Raw genomic sequence first — 21,639 nt, 5'->3', positions numbered from 1 at the left:
GACTGGACAAGCTGGTCAAAAAGGCTGGGTCTGTGCTTGGCAGGAGTGTGGACTCACTCAGGACTGTTGCGGAGTGACACATGCAATGTCAGATGGAGGCCGTCTTAAACAACACCAACCTCCCTCTCCAAAACATTCTGGCAGGACAGAGAAGCAGCTACAGGTGCAGCAAACGTCTCATCTCACTGCGCTGCAGAACAGAGAGGTTCAGGAGATCCTTTGTTCCCACTGCCATCAGGCCATACAACACCTCAGCCAAAGGAAGTGGACTAATCTAATTATTATTGTTTATTTATTATTAACTGTTTTTATTATTATTATTATCAACAATGAGCTAATGGACACATGAATTTCCCCTGGGGGATAAATGAAGTATCTATCTATCTATTTGGACTGGACACTTGAGATAAGGGGTTAGCAGTCGTACTGCTTTTCATCATCCTGTTTTTCCCTGCAGGGATGATAAAGTCTACTCCGTACCTTGTAACTGGGAACCTGTTTAAATAAAGGTCAGGTAAATTAAAAGAATAAAATAAATAAATAAAATAAATAAATCATCCAATCATGTCTAACCTAATTGAGGACAACCTAATGGTTCTACTCAAGTGGACAATTTTAGAAAATGAAATGCCACACTTGATCAGTGCCATGTGTGCTTAGTGTTTGAGGACCAGGCTCTCATCAGAATTAGGGAATACAGTCATGTTCGGGGCCAAATGTCAGCTGTCTGGGTTGGCGAATAATGAGGGAGTAAAAATCAAACGCCTTTTGAGTCACTCTCAAATAAAACTGGCATAAAAGAGGATGGTGAAATGCAGTGAAAATAACTGAAAAGCACAGTGTATGTATGGGCTTGTTTCAAGCTCATTTCAACACACACACAGGCATGCATTAACAAGCAAGTGTCTAAATTCAAGCACGAAAGGATGGATAATCAGCCGTCTTGGTTATGAGAGCAGCACTTAGGATTAATAGAGGGAAACAGTATAATCAAAAGTGTATGAAACAAACATTGCAAATGAAGGGGTTCGTGAATGTGACTAACACTTGCTTGTATGCCCATCTTATTGCTTGGAATTGAATATGACATTCACATCACATCCACACATCGACAGCATCCACACCAAAGATCTGAGATCTGTGAGTCTGACCAAGCAAAAGCCAGCGTAATTTGAAAACACATCTTTGGCCATCCATCCACACTAACTCAAAAATAGAAAACCATCTCCAGAGTGAAGACATTTGGAGATGCCTGGGCTGGACATTTGGAGAGGACATTTGGAGAAGCTGGCCTGGTGTCATTATGGATGGGGAACACTGAGATATGGAAAACAACAGCATAAGCCTGGTCAAAGGCTGCATGGCTGTAAAAAAGAAAAGATCTGTCATTTCTAACCATCTCATTTCAAATGTCAGTATAACTGATCACTCCATACACTCAATAACATGTATTTCTGTAGTGAGACATAAGGCATTAAACTATTAGCCTAACCCCTAATCCTAACCCACTTTCCTTTGATTTACCATTTAAGTAGCTTCAGCATTGTTAAAATCATCCTGTTCCACTCTGCTTGACAGTAACATATGCTGTGTATCATCAAATACTCAAACCCAAAATGCTATGTTTTTTTTCTTACTAAATGGAATTTTTTTCTAAATTCTAGACACGTTTCATCAAGAGTCAGCTTGAAATATTTTCCATAAACTTGTAAAATCCCTTTAGAATTTAAAATAAAGTTCTGTGGATTTGGCTGCTCAGCATGAGTATTGTACTGACTTCACATTGGTGAGACAGTGAGGTTTTGTTGATACACTGCTGTTGATTGACAGGAAGCATTGCTATGATAAATTTAGACCAGAGGTCAGCATGCCCTGACATTAGTCTGCTGACACTATTGATTATCGATTGTAGTCACCCTTTAATTTATGAATTCATTAACTGAAGCTGGCAGGTTGTCTTGTGGTGAGACTCGCATACCTCCTGTAGACTTCAGGATGTATTTTGCTGTCGTCATTCCTTGACTCACCTTCCGACACAAACCCTGCATGAGTCCTAGAGAGCAGGAGACGCCCCGGGGCAAACAGTGGCCCCCCCAGGAGGATGATGCTCTGTCACCTAAACCTCTCTGACAAGCCGTGACAAGCTGAGGTTAGGTCCTGCCCTGCGCTCTGTCGCTAACATTTAAATATTGATGACAAAGTTGTGATGTTTGGGCCATAAATATGCTGCCGTGCAAACCTGAGCGATGATATCTGAGGCATTAATTCCTCTTGTAAATCAAAAATGAATTTTCTGAGACATGAGGAGCAGACTGCGAGGAATAAAAATAGACAGAAAGTAGACAGAAGCTGTTGAATCTAGCATGTATTTTTCCTGTGCAATCTTACTGTACAAATTATGTAACGGGTTGGTCTATTTGTGCTTTCACCATCACCATTATTCTGAGAATTGGGGAAGAGGTTGCCATGGGGATGTTTGCTGGTCACCATTCACCAGCACAGGTTATTTCTTTCGCTCTCTCTCTGTCTCTCTCTGTCTCTCTCTCTCTCTCTCTCTCATGTTTTCTTCCTCACACTCATTCACCAGTTGATACTGACTGTTCTTGCAAAGTGGATTTTTTTTTAAAAAAAAAAAAGGCTACTGTTTGTTTGGTTTAAGCAGTATTAACTTTTTTTCCGGATATTTGTCTTTTTCTTCCCCCCTCCCCTTTTAGTAATATATATTTTTGCTAAAAAGCCAAACACAATCATGTGATGTATGGTTAAAGATTAAGATACTGATATGTTAAATACTTTTATACTTTTTTATTAGCTTCACCTAGACCACTTGCAAAGGTTTTACAGTGCTGTACTGCTACTCTTACTTACACAAATAAATAATTCTTCCTGGCATTAGTATAAGTGAAGCAGATACAAACAATATTGTGTAGCTCATTTTAAATTAGCTGAATCAGCTGAATCTAATGTTTTCTGTATAATACACAGTTATATTCATTATATATTGGAGTGGGATTGAATCCTAAAAACACAGGTTTGCCCCTGACTTATTCACTTCAGTGAAGTTTAAGTTGTGTACATTGCTCTTTGCTGGAGGCTAATTTAAATGTTTAAAAAAGCTTCAACATAAAAATTTGGAAAATTGAAAACAGAAATATGTTGAGTGCACATATGTATATAAAATATCTACTCAAAATGTAAACACAGTCTTTTTGGGGATGAGACAGGAGTCTGGATGGTTCCACAGCATCTGCATCAGCTCTGCAAAAGTCTCAAGAGATGTATCATCACAGACCTTTATGTTTCCATGAAAACACATTACTTATGAAAGACGAGAGGCAGAGGTGGAGGTGAGGGCTACTGGCATGGATTCATTCATGTTCATCCATGTTGATGAAGCTTTCTGTGGATGGCAAAAATGGAACATTTTGAAACACTGCTGCATCAATGTCAAGCATTCGCAGATGTGACCAAGTACCAGAGTCAAGGTGACCTGACATTGACAGTGATCACACCTGTCACACACCTCACACCTACACAGGAAGCACACACACACACTGGCTATATCTTAAATCTGTGATAACAAATGTGCAAACCAGCTTTATTTGCCCCTTTGGTGACTTCACTAAGAAAGTCCAGATACTGTGCTGTCATTATGAACCTCCATTTACTATGTTCAGCCTAATGCTTTCCTCTCTGGCTTAACAATAGAGCTATGTGACATCTTACTGATGATTTTCAGGTCCAGTTAATTGTTTGTTTGACTCACTCACTCTCAGGCAGAAATCTGAACTCTGCTGAAAAACAGGACTGTGACTCACTGGTTGGCCATCAGACAATCTGAGCCGAGCAGAGAAGAAGAGTTGGGTCTCTCTGACCTCCAGCTTTCAGACAAGCTTCCCGCCAGACACACAAGGCTGCATTCATTTATTAAGGGACACAACAACAAGAGTTCAGAGACAGATGTCTTACACCTTTAGATATATCATGTGAAAAAGCCAAAAAATTGAACATTTTGCCATTGGTTTCCTTGGAAATTTCAACAACTATTGGATGGATCACCAATAAATTTTGTACAGACAATCATGGTTCCCAGAGGATGAGTCCCAATAACTCTGGTGATCCCCTGACTTTTCCTCTAGTGTCATGAAGTTGACAGTTGAGGTTTTGAGTGAAATGTCTCAACGATGATTGAATGGATTGTCTTGAAATTTGGTACGTATATATACATGTCATTGTAAGGATGTTAACATTAGAGCATTTAGCTCCTCAGTATAACCTGGTGGAGCTGCTAGCATGGCCGCAGACTAGGGTTGTTTTTCTTCTAGTTTCTTAAGTGTGAACCGTTCATACTTGGACTTCATCACTAATACTGACACTAAAAGCTGTGAAAAAGTATACCATTCAGTAAGAAAAAAAAAAAAGTATCACTCTGAAAGCTTATTTGAGAATCAAGGTGAGATTGTTTATCAGAGGCTTAATTGGAGTATGAGAAGATAGATGAAATGTCACATTGATTTTAAAAGCAGTTCATTGATGTCAAGGAGAAGCTGGCTGGGAATAAATTAAATCTTCATAAATGTCCTTTCCTCTGAGATGCTTCAAATGAAATGAAAGGGCTTTGCTTCCATCTGCCACCTCCATGATTCACAAAGTCACTCTACATTAACAACATAACACTGTATTATGTCCTTAGCCTCACACTCGGACTCCCCTCAACTCTCTGTTTGAAGTCAGGAGTGAGGGAAACACTGCAGCTGCTATAGAACCTGCTGTACAGCATCTGGGTTACCTGTTGCCTAGCAACCATGCTAATTAAATCAGTAATGGCAACAAAAAAAATTAAGTTGTTAAAAACTCTTTTATGCTGCATGTATTTGTAAATCCAATAAGTGGATTTGTTGTTAATGAATGTATCCATGGTGTCCATAATGGCTCTGTCAACCATTTGGTGATTGATTTTCTCTAATTAAATGAAGCTTTGACAACTGCATAATAAGAGGGAGAATATTAAATTGTCATTGTTGTTGTGCATTTGAATGAACCAATCACATTTACTGCACTGTTGTTTTCTGTGAGTCTCCGTTAGCTTACAGCCCTCAGCAGCTGCAGCTGAGAGCAACATATGAATTCATTTAAATGAATATGAACTGTAGACGGTATATGAAAAGACATGAACAATGTTGCATGTTGAGCCAAATGATGTGGGACGTACAAGTATAGTTTTATCTGTAAAACAATTGTAGATCAGTTGTAGATTAACACGGCTTCAAGCAGGAAGGAAATTATAATTCACATATTCTCTTCACACTGGGTCTCTGCCTCCTGATTACAATGTAATTGAAGTCTCTGGGTTTTGTCCGTAGACTTTTCTGTCAGCCAACCTCAGAAGCTGATTGGTAGTTAAAAGGCCAGGTCACACACATTGCTGTGAACATTTTTCTACTGAAACTACTTTCTCCGCTTAAATATCAATCATTTGTTCCAATGACTTAAATGAATGAATAAATCTTTGTTTGTAAGGACAGATGACCTCTGGTTGGCCTTGCAAGTACTGATACTAAGTAGATCAGAAAACATTCATAAGCATTGTTTTTTTGCTATGGTTTCGAAGGCACTGACACTTTAACCAATAAAGTAACAGTTTAGGTTTTTAAATACAATTCATCAATGATGTGAGCGACACATCAAAATTCCATTTACCTCCATTGTATTGGAGTGAAAGCAGAAAGGACCGAATCTTTAGACCAACTTACCTGTTATGTCTCTTTGCTGTGTTTTCAGTGTGTTCTGCTTGCCCCCCGTTGTCGGTGTCAAGAGCCCACATGACTTCCTGACATGTGAATAAATGAATAAATAAACTTAATAAATATGAGTGAGGCTTTACAGCACTGGCCCTGAGTCAAGAGTAGCTTCTCCTCTAATTTAAATTAGACACATCAATATTCTGATTGAAATCATATTAAGTTTAAATGGATGGTTTTGCATAATGCTTAAGCGTAAAAGTAGATGCATTTCCAGAAGTTTGTCAGAACCGGCCTAGAAAAGAGGGATATTTGAATATGCAATGACTCTCAATGTAATGGCTCAAAAATAAAAGTTAACACTGTAGTTTTACTGAAATGTTTTCATGAAAATGTATGAATCTTAATTGCGACCTTAATGAAATGAAATAACAAAAAAACCTCAGCACAATATATGCATGTCCCAGTGAATTTCCATCTCTTACCCCTTGTGTGCGGTGAGGTGACTGGTTGATTGTGTCGCGTGATTTTGACTACACCATACAATGCTGTTTTCCACGTTGGACTTTCCATGAAGAAGAAGAAGACCGGAGGCAGAGGCGGGGACAACAATGACGACACAAGTGACGGCAATTCCTGCTTTAGATTACAATAAACCAAAGCTGATAACAAAAAGAGGCTTTGTTCTCCTGCTTCTGTTACTCAAAGGCTCCTCATGCGCTCCTTCTTACACAGACTGCAAAGAAGATTAAACTAGTTTTATGGTTTGGATTACAGCTGCTGTAATTTGCTACAATTTAAAATGTTGTATCCGTGATTTCTTCTATTTCTGCGAACGAAGCGGAAGAGGAGAGCCAGTTTCGAGCTGGCAAAGGATGGCCTGAAAACACTCCGACAATCTGAACTGGGAGTTTTACACATGCTGCTGGATGTCCAGACCCAGAGGTTGTGTTGCTGACAGAATACATTAGAGCTTTTGCGTAGGAAGTAAGTTTCTGATCTCTTATTAACATGTCTAGACATTCACTGCCCCATCAGTCACAAAAACAAAATCCTTGACAGATGGGGTTGGGCCAGTTATGATAAAAGTGTAGATGTTCAAATTTCCATTTTTCCTAAACACCACTACCTCTCATATATTTCTGGCTTAAAAGCTGAGCTTCAACGTTCATTCTTGACCTTGGAAACGGACGCTAATGAAGATAGAGTGATACGATCAAAAGCTCCAAAACAGGTACTAATTGGACTTTGATGTTAGACTTTTTTCTCAACATCTGTTTTCAACATGGGAACAGCCAAAATAAATAAGAAGTCTTTAAAGTCCTCAGAAAAAAAAGGAAGTCTGTAACTCCATAACAACTGGGCAAACTCTACCTGCTGATGACGATCATGTAATATGATCAAAAGCTGCACAGCAACTACTAAATGGACTTTACGGCAACTGCTGTTTCCAAGGCCAAGAATGAATAGTGAGCTTCAATAATGACTTTGTTCAACATTGGACATCTTATGATAATCCAATAAATTACATCTTCCTTTGGTTTCAAATCTCTCTCTTTAACATTTAATATCCATGACTAAATATAAGTTAAAGTTTGTGGGTCTGGATTCACAGTGACCTGGCAACATAAGCAAACCACCCACTTACTGTCATCAGATTATATTTCAAATGTTGATAAATTCTGATTCTGAGAGTCCAGCCCACATCAACCTAGTCTGTGTCATACCGCTGAACTGTATCTGTTGTCAAGCTCTGAATGGCCACAGGAGCAACAGATTGTTGTTTGAATAAGCCTTGACTCAAGCAAGGTGGGAAATGTGAGCCAAGGCTGGTGTTTTCTTAAACACTCACACCACAGAAATCAATGATCTTCCTGTTTCATGTAATGCTTTGAAGTTCCAACAGCATTTTGGGCTTAATATTCTCTCTGCGCTGTAAATCTACCATCGCAGCTACTGTACACTGCAATTACTGTCTAATTCAACCACTAATACAGTCATCACTGGAGTAGATGTATGAAAATAAACATATTATTCATCTCATTCTTTTAAGTTGTAGCAATGGATATTGTTTCCAGTGAGGCGTGACTGCACAATTTTGCCTGATAACAGCATGGCTAGGATGCGGCATAGATTCTGGTTCTTTGTGGACATAGCAGGGGATTGTGGGTAGCCCCAAAGCGAGTTACGGCTTGACAAATATTTGAAGTGCAGCCCAGCTCTGTTTACCTCAGCCAAAGCTTCAGGACGAGGCTGCTACTATTGAATTATGCATCACAAAGAACACAGAGTCAACAGTGACAGTGTCCGAGTGGCAGAAATTTGAAACTGAAAATCATTTCACAGATTTTCTGATGACATAAAATGTGTGCTTTTATCTCTGCTCTTATTTGCTTTATTTCACAAATCGAACAAGCAATTGATTTTCAGGAAACCTGGGAGAAATCAATAAAATTTATCATGGGGGACTAAAAGATCTCCAATCTGGATGATTTTCTTTCTTTCTTTCTTTCTTTCTTTCTTTCCCTTTCCTTTTTTTTTTTTTTTCCACATACCAGTAATATTTTTCCGTTTTTTGTCGCACCTCGGGTTCCAGAAAACAAGTCTAAACACACAGTTAAACTCTGAAAATGTCACATTTTTAAAACATAAATTTGCATACTGTACATCTGCATTTTTCATCTTATGAAATCCACTTACATTTAAAATACAAATGATGACGACACCTACAACATTAGAAGAAATGCAAATATCCCAAAAGAGGGGTTTGAGGAAAAAAAGGGCCAACAAGGGGCCACTTCAACCCAAATACTGAAGTAGAACTTGGCAAACATGGACACTGAGATGTGTTCATTTACAGAGTGCAATCACATTATAACCATTTTACAAAATGTTTTGTTTGGAGGTTCAGTATCCAGATATTCAGATTATTTGCTGTGGAAATATATCATCCAGTATCAGTGCATCGCTCAGGATAATTGGTTCGTACAGTGTTTTCATTTAATTACTGACGTCAGCTCTCATCAAAAAAAGGGAGATTCAAAAAGGTATCTGCCCTCTCAATCATGTAGTCATTGTAGAAGTCTTTAATTATGGAATTGGATTGGACCAAGTGGCAGTGAAGTTGGACTGAGCAGACATATTTCTCACGGCAGTGTAAATATTTGATCAAATTGATTTTCGTCCAACAAGAAAACTGCAGCGCCTCAGGTATCTGGACTTCTACAGTGGCTACAACTACTTCTGAGAAAATCAGAAAAAAGTCAAAAGGTTTAAATTAACCAAAATAAACCAAGCATCTCACCGAACAGCTTGACACAGTAATATCCTGCCGTGGCCTGGTCGACCCACTGTAATGTGCAGTGGGTCCAGTGTTGCAGATCAGAGGCCAGCAGGAATACTTCATTGGTCCACAGTGGGAATGGTGCTGACCTTATTGTTTCTGCTGATCCTCCTTTCAGGCCGTGGCCTGGGTAGTTTGGTCTGGATCAGCTCCTCAGGTGTGTTACCCAGTGGAGGCAGCAGCCTCTTCTTGCTGTTCCTGGTCTCAGGTAACCACTGAGGAGGGAGCTCAAACGGTCCAAAACCAAACTGTGTAGAGTCTTCAGCTTCTGTAGGCGTGGCTGGCGCCACCTGTGACGAAGAGGCATAAGCACATGTGTGTACCGGAGAGGCCCGGGGTGCTATGATTGCAGGAGGGCCCTCTTTGGTGATGACCAGCCCTCCCCCTGTGCCCTGCAGAGGGTCCTTTTTGGTGATCACCTCCCCTCTGAGGCTCCCTAGTCCCAACCCGCCCTTGAGGTCCTCTTTCGGCCCAGTGCAGGTTCCTGATCCTTGAGAAGGCATCTCATTCTCCACATCCTCGTCTTCCTCCTCTTCCTCAGAGGGTCTGAAGATCTGCTGCTGGCCAATGTTGAACATCTCCAAAAGTTGGCTCCCAGAGCGGCCGGCTGTCTCCAGCCCCACCGGCTCCCCGATCACCCCCTCCGCTCCTAAAGAGGCCAGACCCCCAGTGCTGACCACGTTACGGCGACTGTAGCGTCTGTGAACCCTGGCCAGCAGGTCCAGCCAGCTATGACGCGCTGAGCGGTTAACAGACAGAAACAGGAGTGGGTTGGTGAGCAGAGACACCTTAGGGAGCCAGAGGGCTGTGAGATACAGTGAGATGGGCAGCTCCTTGGTGTCTGCCAAAATGGTGCGATAAACAACCAAGGCCCCGTAGGGGGCGCTGCAGGCAGAGAAAGCCAGCACCACAGCCAGAAGAGTGGCGTGTAGCTCGGCCTCTCGCTGGGACACATACGGGATGGAGATGCTGTTCTGGGGAGTCCTCAGCGCCGCGATGATCACCTTCTTCTTCTGGCTGGCACTGAGCGCTCTGCGGATCAGCAGCATGAAGAGAAAGACCAGGGCGAGAGGGAGGATCACTGTGGTGACGTTGTAGATCAAAACATACACCATGTGTCCCAGGGAGCGGGCGTGGTCATCTGAGCAGGATGAGGTGACATACACATCCGTCACGTTGGTCACAGCAAACACGGGGAGACTCGCCACCACCGCATGAACCCAGATATAGATGACCAGATCTCTGGATCTTGCATCTGAGATCTTCCTCTCTAACGGGTACAGCACAGAGTAGTATCTACAGAAAGAAAGCACAGGTGTAAACAACAAAATGTATGATGACTGAATTTAGTTGAGCTTTCTTGTGCATGCTGACTCACTGTCACACTCCCATGACTTATTACTTATTGGGACACTTGAATAGAACAGAGCCATCCTTAATGTTAAGAGCAACACCTGTGCTTTTCTTACTGTGACAAGTGAAAATGTCTGCTGTGGAAAAGCACTGTTGTCTGACTACAGCGTTGCCTGAAAGCAGTCGTGCTGCGACGGTTTATGAAGATCTCTCTCTTTTTTTTGAGTATATTTTATTGGCATTTTGGGAGTCCTGAAAATCTTATATTAAAATACAAATGAACAAAGTGGAACTAAACATTTATGTAGCTAAAGATCCGCATAAATACAGTAGCTGAATAATCTTGCTCAGTACATAGATGTCCACATTTGTTTGTTGCCATACAGTTAATTACATAAGTGAAACTGTGACCCTCTTTCACTCAAGTAGAGCTTCAAGTATGTAAGTACATAAAACTCACTGCACTCACTACATTAGCTGCAATACTGACAAAGGGAGAAAGAGGTGCAGTTATTTTGAAGTATAATCTGCAGACATCAACTTTATCCTGCAGCCTCTGTAAAACAGTTAAAGTGCTATCACAGTGTATTAGAGTAGCTTATTAAAATCATTTGTCAGCACTGGTTTGTGAGGTATTCTTCTATAAAGCGTGAAAATTTTCCATAAATGCTTCTGTAAAATACTTTAAAAACCCAACCGTGGGTGAACTGGACACATATCAGTTGAGAAAACAAAAAATGAAGGATAAATCTGCCATTTTTTTTCAATAGCAACTAATTTGAATGTGCTAATAGCACTCATAATCAAATCAATAACAAAGGTGGCTTTAATTTTTTGTTGACTGAGTTGAGCTTTTGAAATAATGCTATAACCCTTAAGAGGTGAATATTGAATGCTCCAATCATTTTATTGGAATGGGATGAAAGGATTTTCTCTCCCTTTATCTGTGGTGTATTACCTTATGCAGAGGTTGAAATCGTGTGGGCGTGTTTTTAATGTACAGCCACAACAGCATAACTAGATCTCCTCATAGCTAATCAGATAATATGGGTCTCTCACCCATGATTGTCCCTTAATCAAAAGCAAAACAAAACGCATGAAGGACTTTCCTATTTCCCCGGATAGTCTCTTCATCAGCACAAGCGAGTGTATGAGTGTGTGCGTATAGAAGCCTATAACTGTGCTGCAGTCTCAGCCTGCCGGTATATTCACAGCCTCGATTACCCTCCTTGAGAATTAATAATTCATTGGTTTAATAGCATTCTGCTTGTATGAGTTGCTATGGAGGTGATATAATCTTTGTAGCAGTGAAACCAAGGCTGAGATGAGGCTGCAACGACACAGCATCCGACTGCAGTCACCATAAAAAGAAGAAGAAGAAGAAGTTGCCCGACGGTCTGCAATGGACTTCACATGACAGTATTCACATGCTGGTTTACAATGCTGGTAAATCTGAATGAATTATACTTTTGTTCTCATGGTTTCTGTAACATGAGCAGTTGAATCGTGGAGGAGCTAGCTGAGCTAACGATGTGTAGCTTGTTAATATTGACAAAAGTTTCAACATTTATCTTTATGCGTGTTGCTAGGCTGCTTTGAATGAGTTAAACTGGTCGCAGTCCAACAGGTGGAGGTTTCCTTCCATCTCATACAAATTGTCCTGTTTTAATACTACACATGTTTGCATTTTTTAAGACAGATTATGATATTTTTTTAGATTAAATATTTAAACATTTTAGTTTCATTCAGTTTTTAGACAAATATCAGAATAAGTTAAAATAAAAGGGCTTTCTCCAGGCTCTTTCTCTGGCTGAGAAATATATATGGGCTATATACTGTACATACACAGTTATATACTTATACTAGCTAGCTATATACTGGGTACATACAGACAGAGAGAGGGAGAGAGAGAGAGAACTGTAAATGAAAAATGTTTAGGTGAGGTAAACCTTGCTTCCAGGTAAGTAAGGGCATGATCAGCATTACTTCTAAAAGTGTGAGACTTTATGTAAGCAGCAGCCGTCTCCGGCTGCTTTTGGCTGCAGCTTTTAGCGCCGCAGGGAGACCTGGGACACGGCCTCTCAGCATGGCATACGCATGCTCCATCAATCGCAGACCCTTACCCTCTCTCATCCACGCCACAGGGTGTAGATGGAGACTGAAAAAGACACAAGCAACCTTCCAGAGTTTATTCCTCGTCTTGAGTCCTTCCTGCTCTGCTTGTGCAGCCCAGATATTTGTGCTCCATTTTCAGGAGGTGAATTACTTGAGCTGACTCAGCCAGGCAATGTATTGATAAACTGATCAGAGAACCATCCACTTCTCGCAAGTGGCACTTCCATATCCTGTGAAGTGAGTGGGATGTGCCCGCTAGCCTTTTTCAAACATATATTTCAAAGTCAGTAGGTCTGGCTACAGAACTGAAGTGAGCAAAAAACAAAACATCACTCATGCTACTCAAGGGCAGAGTGCTCTTTTGGTTTTCACCCGTTTTGTTATATACTAATTTCAAGTGAAAACAGCAATTATCTGTGACTAAAAAAAAGTTTTTTTTCCGTCTACTTTAACTACGTGTGTAACATGAAAAGGATTTCACGTCAAACATGTGTTTCCCAACTGACCTGTCGAGTGCGATGGCGCTGAAACTGAGCACGGTGACGGAGCAGAAGAGTTTATGGAGGAACTTGATGGCCTTGCAGACCACCAGAGTGTGAAGCCACCAGCAGCAACGAGGGCTGGCTCCGAGCGCCACGTCGAAGGGAACGCACACCAGGCCGGCACAGATCCCCGAGCACGCCAGGTTCTTGATGAAGCGATTGGTCACAGATTTAAAGACATTTGTGCAGCAGGTGCACCACAACACTGTGGCATTTCCTGTGGGGAGAAAGGTGAAGAGATTTAGAATGAGATCAGACATTTGTTTTCTGATTTAGTTGGTTGCCTCTATGTATTTTAGGTTTTTATGATCTACTTACTTCGCTTGAGACATGCAACATAAACTAAAACATTTTATTTATTGAATAGAGTTTTGTAGCCCGGCAGGATGGCATGTCCCCATAAAGACTAGACTGCTGCTTTCATTTGTAAGACAACTCTGTAAAAGGACAAGAATCTAAATTTTCAGAAATGTTGATGCCGTTATTTTTGCCACCTGAATTCTGCCGTCATTGTTGTGACACGTCCAACTGAATGTGACTAAATAAAGAAATCGGTCAAAGTTGGAGGACACCACTCTGAGCACTAGTGTGAACACATCCTTTAACAACTAAAATATTTATAGAGGTTGAGCCCCTGGATTTTTCTGTATCCTCTCCTCATGGTTGTTTAGGTTTCCTCCTCTTTCAAAGGTACAGAGAGAAAATAGTTGTGTCGCCTGGAGACTCTAAATTGCCCATTGGTATTAAAGAAGGCTGACCGTCTGTCTAATCTCTGTGAGTTAGCACAGATGGATGGATGATTTAATGACATAATATGTTATAACACATTGGTGCCAAGCTCTTCATTTTACACCATGCACCAACATTAAATTTATTAACTGGTGTCATTAGCCATTACATGTTTAAAGCCAAACTGAACGTGCAGCTGATTAGCTCATCTGCACGTTCATGCTGCCAACCTCCTGCTCTACCACATCCTGAAGATGTTCTACTGGATTCAGACCTGGAGACTGGGGAGGCCCCTGAAATACACTGAACTCACTGTCATGGTCATTAAACCAGTTTGACTTTAGCTTTGTAAGATGGTGCATTAACCATGCAAGAAGTAGCCTGCATGGTTCAAGTCAAACCATGATTGTTGATAATAAGAGGCCCAAAGACCAGGCCACGTTTTTTCCAGTCTTTAATTGTTCGGTTTTGGAGAGTCTGTTTCCACTACAGCCTCAGATGTCTGTTCTTGGCTGACAGGAGAGGATCCTGATGTGGTCTTCTGCTGTTATAGCCCATCTACCTCGGGGGGTTGATGTGTTGAGCTTTCTGAGATGTTTTTCTGTTGTTGTGTTTTTTTGCACCGTTTTGAATGAACATTAACTGAAGCTTGTGACCTGTATCTGCAGGATTTTATAAACAACACTACCACACGATTAGCTGTTTGGATAACTGCATGAATAATGGATAATAATGAATAAGCAGGTGTAGGTGTCCCTAATAAAGTGCTAGCTGAGTGTCATTTTTTTTTAACTTTAAGCTACTGAGGATTGAAATCACAAGGAGCTCTTTGCAGGGAGGAGAAATCAATTAAACCTGAACTGAGTGAGACAGCACACACTCGAGTGCAAGCAGGGAAAATGTGGCGTTTTTATGTTAAAATCCCTCCATAATTTGGAGCATCAAGAGAGTAATGATTGTTAATTAGGTTTAAACAGGTGAACTTTATACTCCCTGTGGAGCACTGACTGATGTCAGGTCACATAGAGACACGTGTGATACCAGCCTCTCCAAATGTAATTACCCGCAGCGTGTGAGCTGCACTCTCATTGTGAGGAACAGAGCAAGATGTTCTCTGGTGAGGAAAGCTGTTTTATTTTTTTATTTTTTTCCTCCAGTTATTTGTTTCTCATGTCTGTAAATGTTCGAAAACAGGCCACAGTCACTCTGAGAAAAACATTGCTCTTCTATCATTTGGCGTGCAAGAAAAAAATACAATGTTCCTGAAAGAAACTCTGGGGAAGATTAGATATAACAATCAATTGTTGTCGATTAGGTTATCGAGACATGAGAGGCATGAGAGCTTTTCGATGGAGCTGGAGGAATCTGCTTTAAAGGGAACACGGTGTGCTTAATGCTAGTTTCTTACTGTGCAGGATTTTGGTAACAAACTGTGTGACAGAAAACCACACAGTATTTCATATCTACTATTTCCTGGAAACCCTAATGTAGAGGTAATCAGTGATGAGGTATGCTCAGCTTCTGCTTTCTGTGAACTTGACTCACATTGGATAATGAGATTAGCACAGCATTACATAAGAGAGGATTTTTTTACATTCCAGCATGTACAGACTCTGCTATATTGGTATTGTAACTTATGTTACAATTATTAATTACATAATTATTACAACTATAATGGCTATCTATTAAGGGGTTGACGAGCCAACACCTTTTCAGTCTATAAAAAGAAGAAAAAATGATAATTATTATGATATTCTGTATCTATATTAAATGTTTTCTAATCTGGCATCCCTATGACTGTCACAGAAATGACTCATGATTGTCTTTGTATAAGAATGGAGGGGAAAAATACCTAAAATTGTACAAATCTCAGGGGATAAGGATGAAAAAGCAACTGTCTTAATCAAAATACAAGTGGTTATTTTTAACCTAACAATTTCACACATATAGATTTAACCACTGATAGTTTCCAGTGTTTACAAATCACTATAGGTAATAAGTCCGGTGCAAGATGAAGATTTTTGACAGGAGCTGCGAGAGTCTAACTATAGTACAGCTGCAATGGTGCGATGTCACACCTACCCAGCAGTTGCAATACAACTGACGTATGTGGGATCACAGTTTCAAAAAAGTATTTAATATTAGAAAAACACGTCCTGTTACTGGCATTTGGGAGAATTATCCACCTAAACAAGGACACATGGAGCTTCCTAATGTCTCTCATAAGAAGTAAGGTTTTGTGTTCTGAGAGATTTTATTATAAGCATTAAGGCTGGTGATCCTTCACACATCTGTGACAAAATCATCAAGTCTAGATAGACATTATGTAACTGCGAATGTAAGTGGTTTTTAAGAACATCTATAAAAATAAAAGTTTATTTGTGCAAAATCGCTTTCACAAACAAGGACAAACTAATAATAAGATGTGTACTTGTAAATGTCTTCATGCAGACAACATTGGGACCTTTTTTATAGTCAGAGCTTCCATTGCCTGTAAAACCACTTTGTCCTTTTGTGCCTAAAATACTCACCTGGCACTTGATGAACACCTTGGCAACCATTCTCACAGGAGCCAATGGGGAGAAAGAGCAAACACTAAACATGATTGCTTTTTTTCCACTTAACAAATGGCAGTCCAATTACAGGTAGCAGCATGAACTCACAACACTTTTCTTTTTTAAAAAAGAAAGGCTTCTTTTGTCTGCTTCATGAACATGAAAGTATATAAAGTCATTTCTGGACTGGTGTTAATGAGCTGTTATCAGTGACGTAGCTCATGCAAACATAGTAACATATGCTATTAAAATTCGAAGTGTGAAACATCATTAACACACTTAACACCTTCGTAGTTGCATCCCTGTGGTGCTGGGAGTATATTCTGGTTTGAATGAGAGACCTCTTTATGAATGGTAACCCACAGAGGAAGAGAGAGCCAGATATCCACATAGTTCACATAATTCCTCACAGACCTGATCCTTAGTGCCACACACACTGTGGCACATTAATCTGATTTGCAGTCAAACTTTGATCTGTACTTTATCAGAAAAAGTCTCTGCTTATTACTGGGAATGCTAAAAAGAATAGTTCAACATTTTCAGAAATATGCGTATTGATCGATAGCGCTGTCGTGTATGTCCATTAGATATGGAGTCAAGAGTTTTAAGATTTCACTCAGTGTAAATATCACAACGCTTCAATGAAGAACGGAAACAAGATGAGAAAGACAGTGTCAGACAATATAGAATATGAAGACTTTCCTCATCTTAAAGTCACTTCAACTGTTTACACCAATACAAAGTACACATACGAGCAATACTGTCACCCACATGCACTGGTTGTTGCCAGAGTGAGACCTTTAATGTGTAATGTGTAACATGTGGTTTGAATAACATGAGGTCACAGCTTCTCTTCACCTCTGCGTATCCCTGTGTGTCACGGACGAGGGAGGGACGTGAAGCGGAGACACACAAAGCATTTATTTACAGCCTGTAACCACTTTCTCATGTCTGTGCATCAGGCCTCACACTTGATCCGTGGAGACATTAAATACACACTTGAACCCTGACTGCATCTATCAAAGGTGTATCAAAGGTCTGGACACCTCAGCACACACTGACTATGGATATTTCCACAAGACAATTGCTGGCATCTTTCAGCCACATGCCTCCATGACGGAACCAACATATCATCGCTTATCATCCCTATTATAATAAGTGCTGTCTGAGTATTAAAGAAAGATATATCCTGCTTTTATCATAGCACAAAAACCTTTTTTTTATATCCTCAAAAGTGGCTTGAGAATTAAGCACACACATTTTTGAAGTTTGAAACCTCAAGTACCATCATAATTTTTATTATTCATTGCTGTATTCTCAGGGTTATTTATGTATTCATGGCAAGGTCGAGAGTTGGTTGCTGATGAATTTCCTTTTTTAGGTGCATTGGTTGTTTGAATAAAGACTGATCTTAAAATTAATTCGATATTTGATGCATTTTATTCTTAATTCATTCAGCGACAGTATTCTTGCGTTGTATAACTAATATACATGCACTCTGTGTCACTGGAAATGTAAAGTTCTCTCTTCTCCTGAGACAGAGAGAGAGAATTATTTCATTAGCAAAGGGCAACTTTTGCTTCAGTGCTCAAGGATCATGTCTGTGTTTTTTTACATGTTTAATTTACTTCATTTCACTTGTTGCTTTCCAGAGGTCGAGGTTACATATTGTAAAAACTTCTGCCTTAAAGAGAAATGTGCTGCATTTCTTATATATTTTACATTTTGAAGTCATATAAATTGGTTATTTGAGAAGAAAATAGATGTATTATATTTTTTCCAAGCCATATCTACACAGTATAGAGAAAAAATAGGTATTTTCAACCATGCTGCCAAAAGGCCCACATTTCTGTCATGCTTCCCCGACCCTGCCACATTACACTACAGAGCAGGAGGGGGTATTGAGTCACAGCAATAGTCAAATTTTTTTTGCCAGTCTTGGTGTCAATTTCACCATATGTCATCATGGTGAACAATTTGTGCAAGTGCCACAAAGTCCATGCTTTTCCAAACAGCACTACTGTGTGTGTTTGGTGCAGCGAGGAGTCCGGATAATACAGCCACCTTTACGACAAACAACACATTCATATGCAGCGCTCATTTTAGGCAGGAGGATTATGTTTCTGGCTGCCGATGTGATGGAAGGGATGTCAAAGCCAGGACTGTGTGAGACTGAGGCGCAGTTCACACAGCTCCTTCCTCACTCTCATCATCATCATCATCTGCAGCAGCAGCAGCAGCAGCAGCAGCAGCCTCTGCTTCTTCCGGCACCAGCAGGAACATTTGTCTCAGAGCCAGCACGGACTCAGGTTGAAAGCAGCTTCAAATGTGAACAGTAAGTGTTTGCTACTAATATTTGCCAATTTAATGGTCGAATAGGTAATATCAGCTAACACCTGTCAACCAATGTAACCGTCTCCCATTGGGTTGTCAACTTCAGAATAAACCTTTAATGAATGAAGGCACCAAATGCACCAGTCCATTGCTTCCTGTATGTTTTTCACATTAAAGGTAACTCCTTAATGTGATGCAGTTTGATATCCAATATTCAAGTTAGCTTCAAGCTAACTAAACACACAGAGACAGACAGACAACACACGGACACACAATTCTGAACAATATGACAAAACACTTGCACTTGGCCTCCAGTTCAGTAAGAATCTCTGGTTTGGAAATATGCTTTACCAACCAAGCTTAACTTAAAGTAATGTAAAGCTCAAGAGTCTCCTGCATTATATGCATGCTTTGTCCTTGGTGCAGTACACCAATATCCCAAAGCTTAAGTTTCTCTATAGAAGTGTGTCTGTATGGAGTCACAGCTGCAGTGCTGTAGTAGCTTCTGACAGTAACGTTTTCAAAAATGAGTATAGAACTGTTTGTGTATCTTGACTTCTTTATAATTTCACCATAACAGAAGGAAGTGGAGTGCACAGTGAGTCTGACCACTATTTGGAGACATGACACCTTGTCATTAAATTTAAATGATAATGGATCACAATCTTGGCAAATGAAGTTGACAACATGCTACAGTATACAGTACCCACTAAAGGGCAGACATTGGGCAGCAGTTGTTTACAGTTTTGAGTGGAGAATGCCAGAAAAACGGACTGCTGCTTCGGTTTCATCAGTATAATGTCAGATCTTTTTTTCCCCTAAAACTGATTCTTTTTGCCATGTTTTAAATTATGTAAAATAATCATTTACTTGTGTCCTATATCGGTAAGAAAAGCAAACCTTTAAAGATTGCCTAAACATTGTACAATCCATTCACATGTTGCATTACCCAGGACTATTACAGAGACACAATACTGCTTACTATTCACCTGAAGTCTTTCAGGCTTTGATGATTTGAAGACTTGTTTGTTGTTGCAAATTTCCTCAGTTATTTTTTTATTATTATTCTGGCACAAAGGATGTCCCCATAAGTTCCCCTGGCCCAGATCTGGGAAACAAAAGGGTGAGGCCAATGGAAACATGGAGAGTGTGAAGGTTTAATGAATAAAGCAGTTAAATAAAAGTCTACAACGTTTTAATTTGCCCACATATGGTGTGATGTGATGCTGGGCCTGCGTGTACATGTGTATGTGTATGCACAGACTTACCGAGCAGCGAACCTATGAGGATGAAAACCTGAATGGTGGTGGTGAAGTCCCGGTAGGCTTGCTCTCGGATGAGGCGCTGTTCCTCGCCCAGTCCGGTCCCCTCGGCAGGTGGGCTGCTGTCCCACCGGGTCGGCGGGCTCGAAGCGTTCAGGAGATCCAACCAGAGGTGGGATGCCGTGAAATTGGCTGCACCGTCCCCGACCGTCGGAGCCCGGCTCCCACTATCCATGACGGTTCACCCCGCGATCCTCCCGGTTTTTAAGAAGGCTGGCGGGATGTCAGCAGCCAGCAATGAAGAGGCATTGGGGATGAGGATTATGATGATGATGATGATGTTGCCTTGCAGAAAAAAAAAGGGGGGGGGGGATCTACAGATTATGTGCTGAGGAGATGTCAATGAGACGGACACAGGTAGGCAAGGCGCCCAGCTGCCTGCAATGAGATGATGCTCTGTCAGTGAACATGTCTGATAAATTTGGAAAAAACATGGTGTAACAACCGCACATAATAGCACAGGGAAAAGATGGAAAGCCTAGACTGAGTGCCCCTTCATGTCTCAATGCGGATGCATGGTAGAAATCATTCAGAGCCACTGAAATCCGTGCGCAGTCAGCGGCTGGTTGGACGCTGGTGCTCTCTGACACCCGGTGTACCCAAAACCACACCGGGCTGCGAAGTGTCCATTCCGGGAATGAAGCTTGCAGCACCGAGAACACACTCCCATCACCTCTCGTCGTCCAGAAGAAAAAATATTGTATCTGACAGGCTGTTACTCCTGCTGTCGCTGCCGATCGCACTGTCAGAGGCTGTTTATTGGTAGTCTGGCTGGTGTGGGGAGAAAGCAAGTGAATATTTCACAGTGTGAGGTTCAAGACTGGAGAGGAGAGCCCCTCCTCTTCTTAGAGCACCAAGAAACTCCACTGAATCTTATGAATGACAAGTGTGGAGAGAGGGGAGTGTGACCGCATTACACCCTGATCACTGATGGTGAATATAACTTAGGTCAACTTCATATAGGTTGTCATCATCACCCAAAAAGAGTTAGTTTAAGAAAATATTCCTTTTAAAAGGAAAATGTTCAGGAGTAAAACTAATAAATTTCTGAAACAACTGAGAAATCATTGTGATGTTTAAAAAGTTGGTTAAATTCTCAGGAAAAGGTAATAACTTGACTTTACCTGGTGGTCTTCGTTCACAATACTGCTGCTGTTGTCTTGTTCAGTCTGTACCCTCACAGCAGCTTGTGACATTCCTCATTCCATTGCTGAAAATACAAAAAAATAGGAGCGAGCAAACCTCAATAATACAAAACATTTTATCATATACTTTATGTTTTCATTAATAACTGAATCCACTGTAGTCTCCTTTGTGTAGTCCAAGGGCCCCACTGACAAGATCAATGGGTAAAAGCGTTAGAATAAAAAAAGACTGGGGTCAGAGGCTGCTTACTTTTCAATATATCTCTGAAAACAAAATGAAAATGTTTCTCGCTCTATCATAATAATACAGTACAATGCTAAAATGCATTCACTGCTTCCATTTTAAAACATTTTTGTTCAGTTCGTAACATATGTGTGGCATTTTATTTAAACAAAGAGGACAACTGTCTCAACAAATTGGAAGTCTTTCCTCCCTTGTGTGAGATGTCCTGCATGTCCA

At 40.6% G+C, this 21,639-nt stretch overlaps 1 protein-coding gene across 1 annotated transcript; it reads right to left on the bottom strand.

Moving 5' to 3' along the window:
- Positions 1-8,094: 8,094 nt before the first annotated feature.
- Positions 8,095-20,984, bottom strand: gpr176 (G protein-coupled receptor 176). The gene is made up of 3 exons (XM_056404671.1): positions 19,981-20,984; positions 13,059-13,311; positions 8,095-10,380 (listed from the first exon to the last, which is right to left on the bottom strand). Exons 1-3 carry the CDS (start codon positions 20,207-20,209, stop codon positions 9,144-9,146), a joined length of 1,719 nt encoding a protein of 572 aa, XP_056260646.1. The 5' UTR covers positions 20,210-20,984; the 3' UTR covers positions 8,095-9,143.
- Positions 20,985-21,639: the final 655 nt, after the last annotated feature.

This window comes from Seriola aureovittata, chromosome 19 (assembly GCF_021018895.1).
Source record: "Seriola aureovittata isolate HTS-2021-v1 ecotype China chromosome 19, ASM2101889v1, whole genome shotgun sequence".
Taxonomy (NCBI): Eukaryota; Metazoa; Chordata; class Actinopteri; order Carangiformes; family Carangidae; genus Seriola; species Seriola aureovittata.
The sequence above is the reverse complement of the archived record's forward strand: the minus strand, read 5'-3'. Positions and strand labels throughout refer to the sequence as shown.

Excerpts from the sequence above, each read along its gene's own strand:
- gpr176 (XM_056404671.1), bottom strand. The coding sequence starts at position 20,209 with ATGGATAGTGGGAGCCGGGCTCCGACGGTCGGGGACGGTGCAGCCAAT. Across the intron at positions 13,312-19,980 it reads CCTCATAGGTTCGCTGCTCG|GAAATGCCACAGTGTTGTGG; the intron begins GTAAGTCTGTGC and ends TTCTCCCCACAG. Across the intron at positions 10,381-13,058 it reads AGCGCCATCGCACTCGACAG|ATACTACTCTGTGCTGTACC; the intron begins GTCAGTTGGGAA and ends TTCTTTCTGTAG.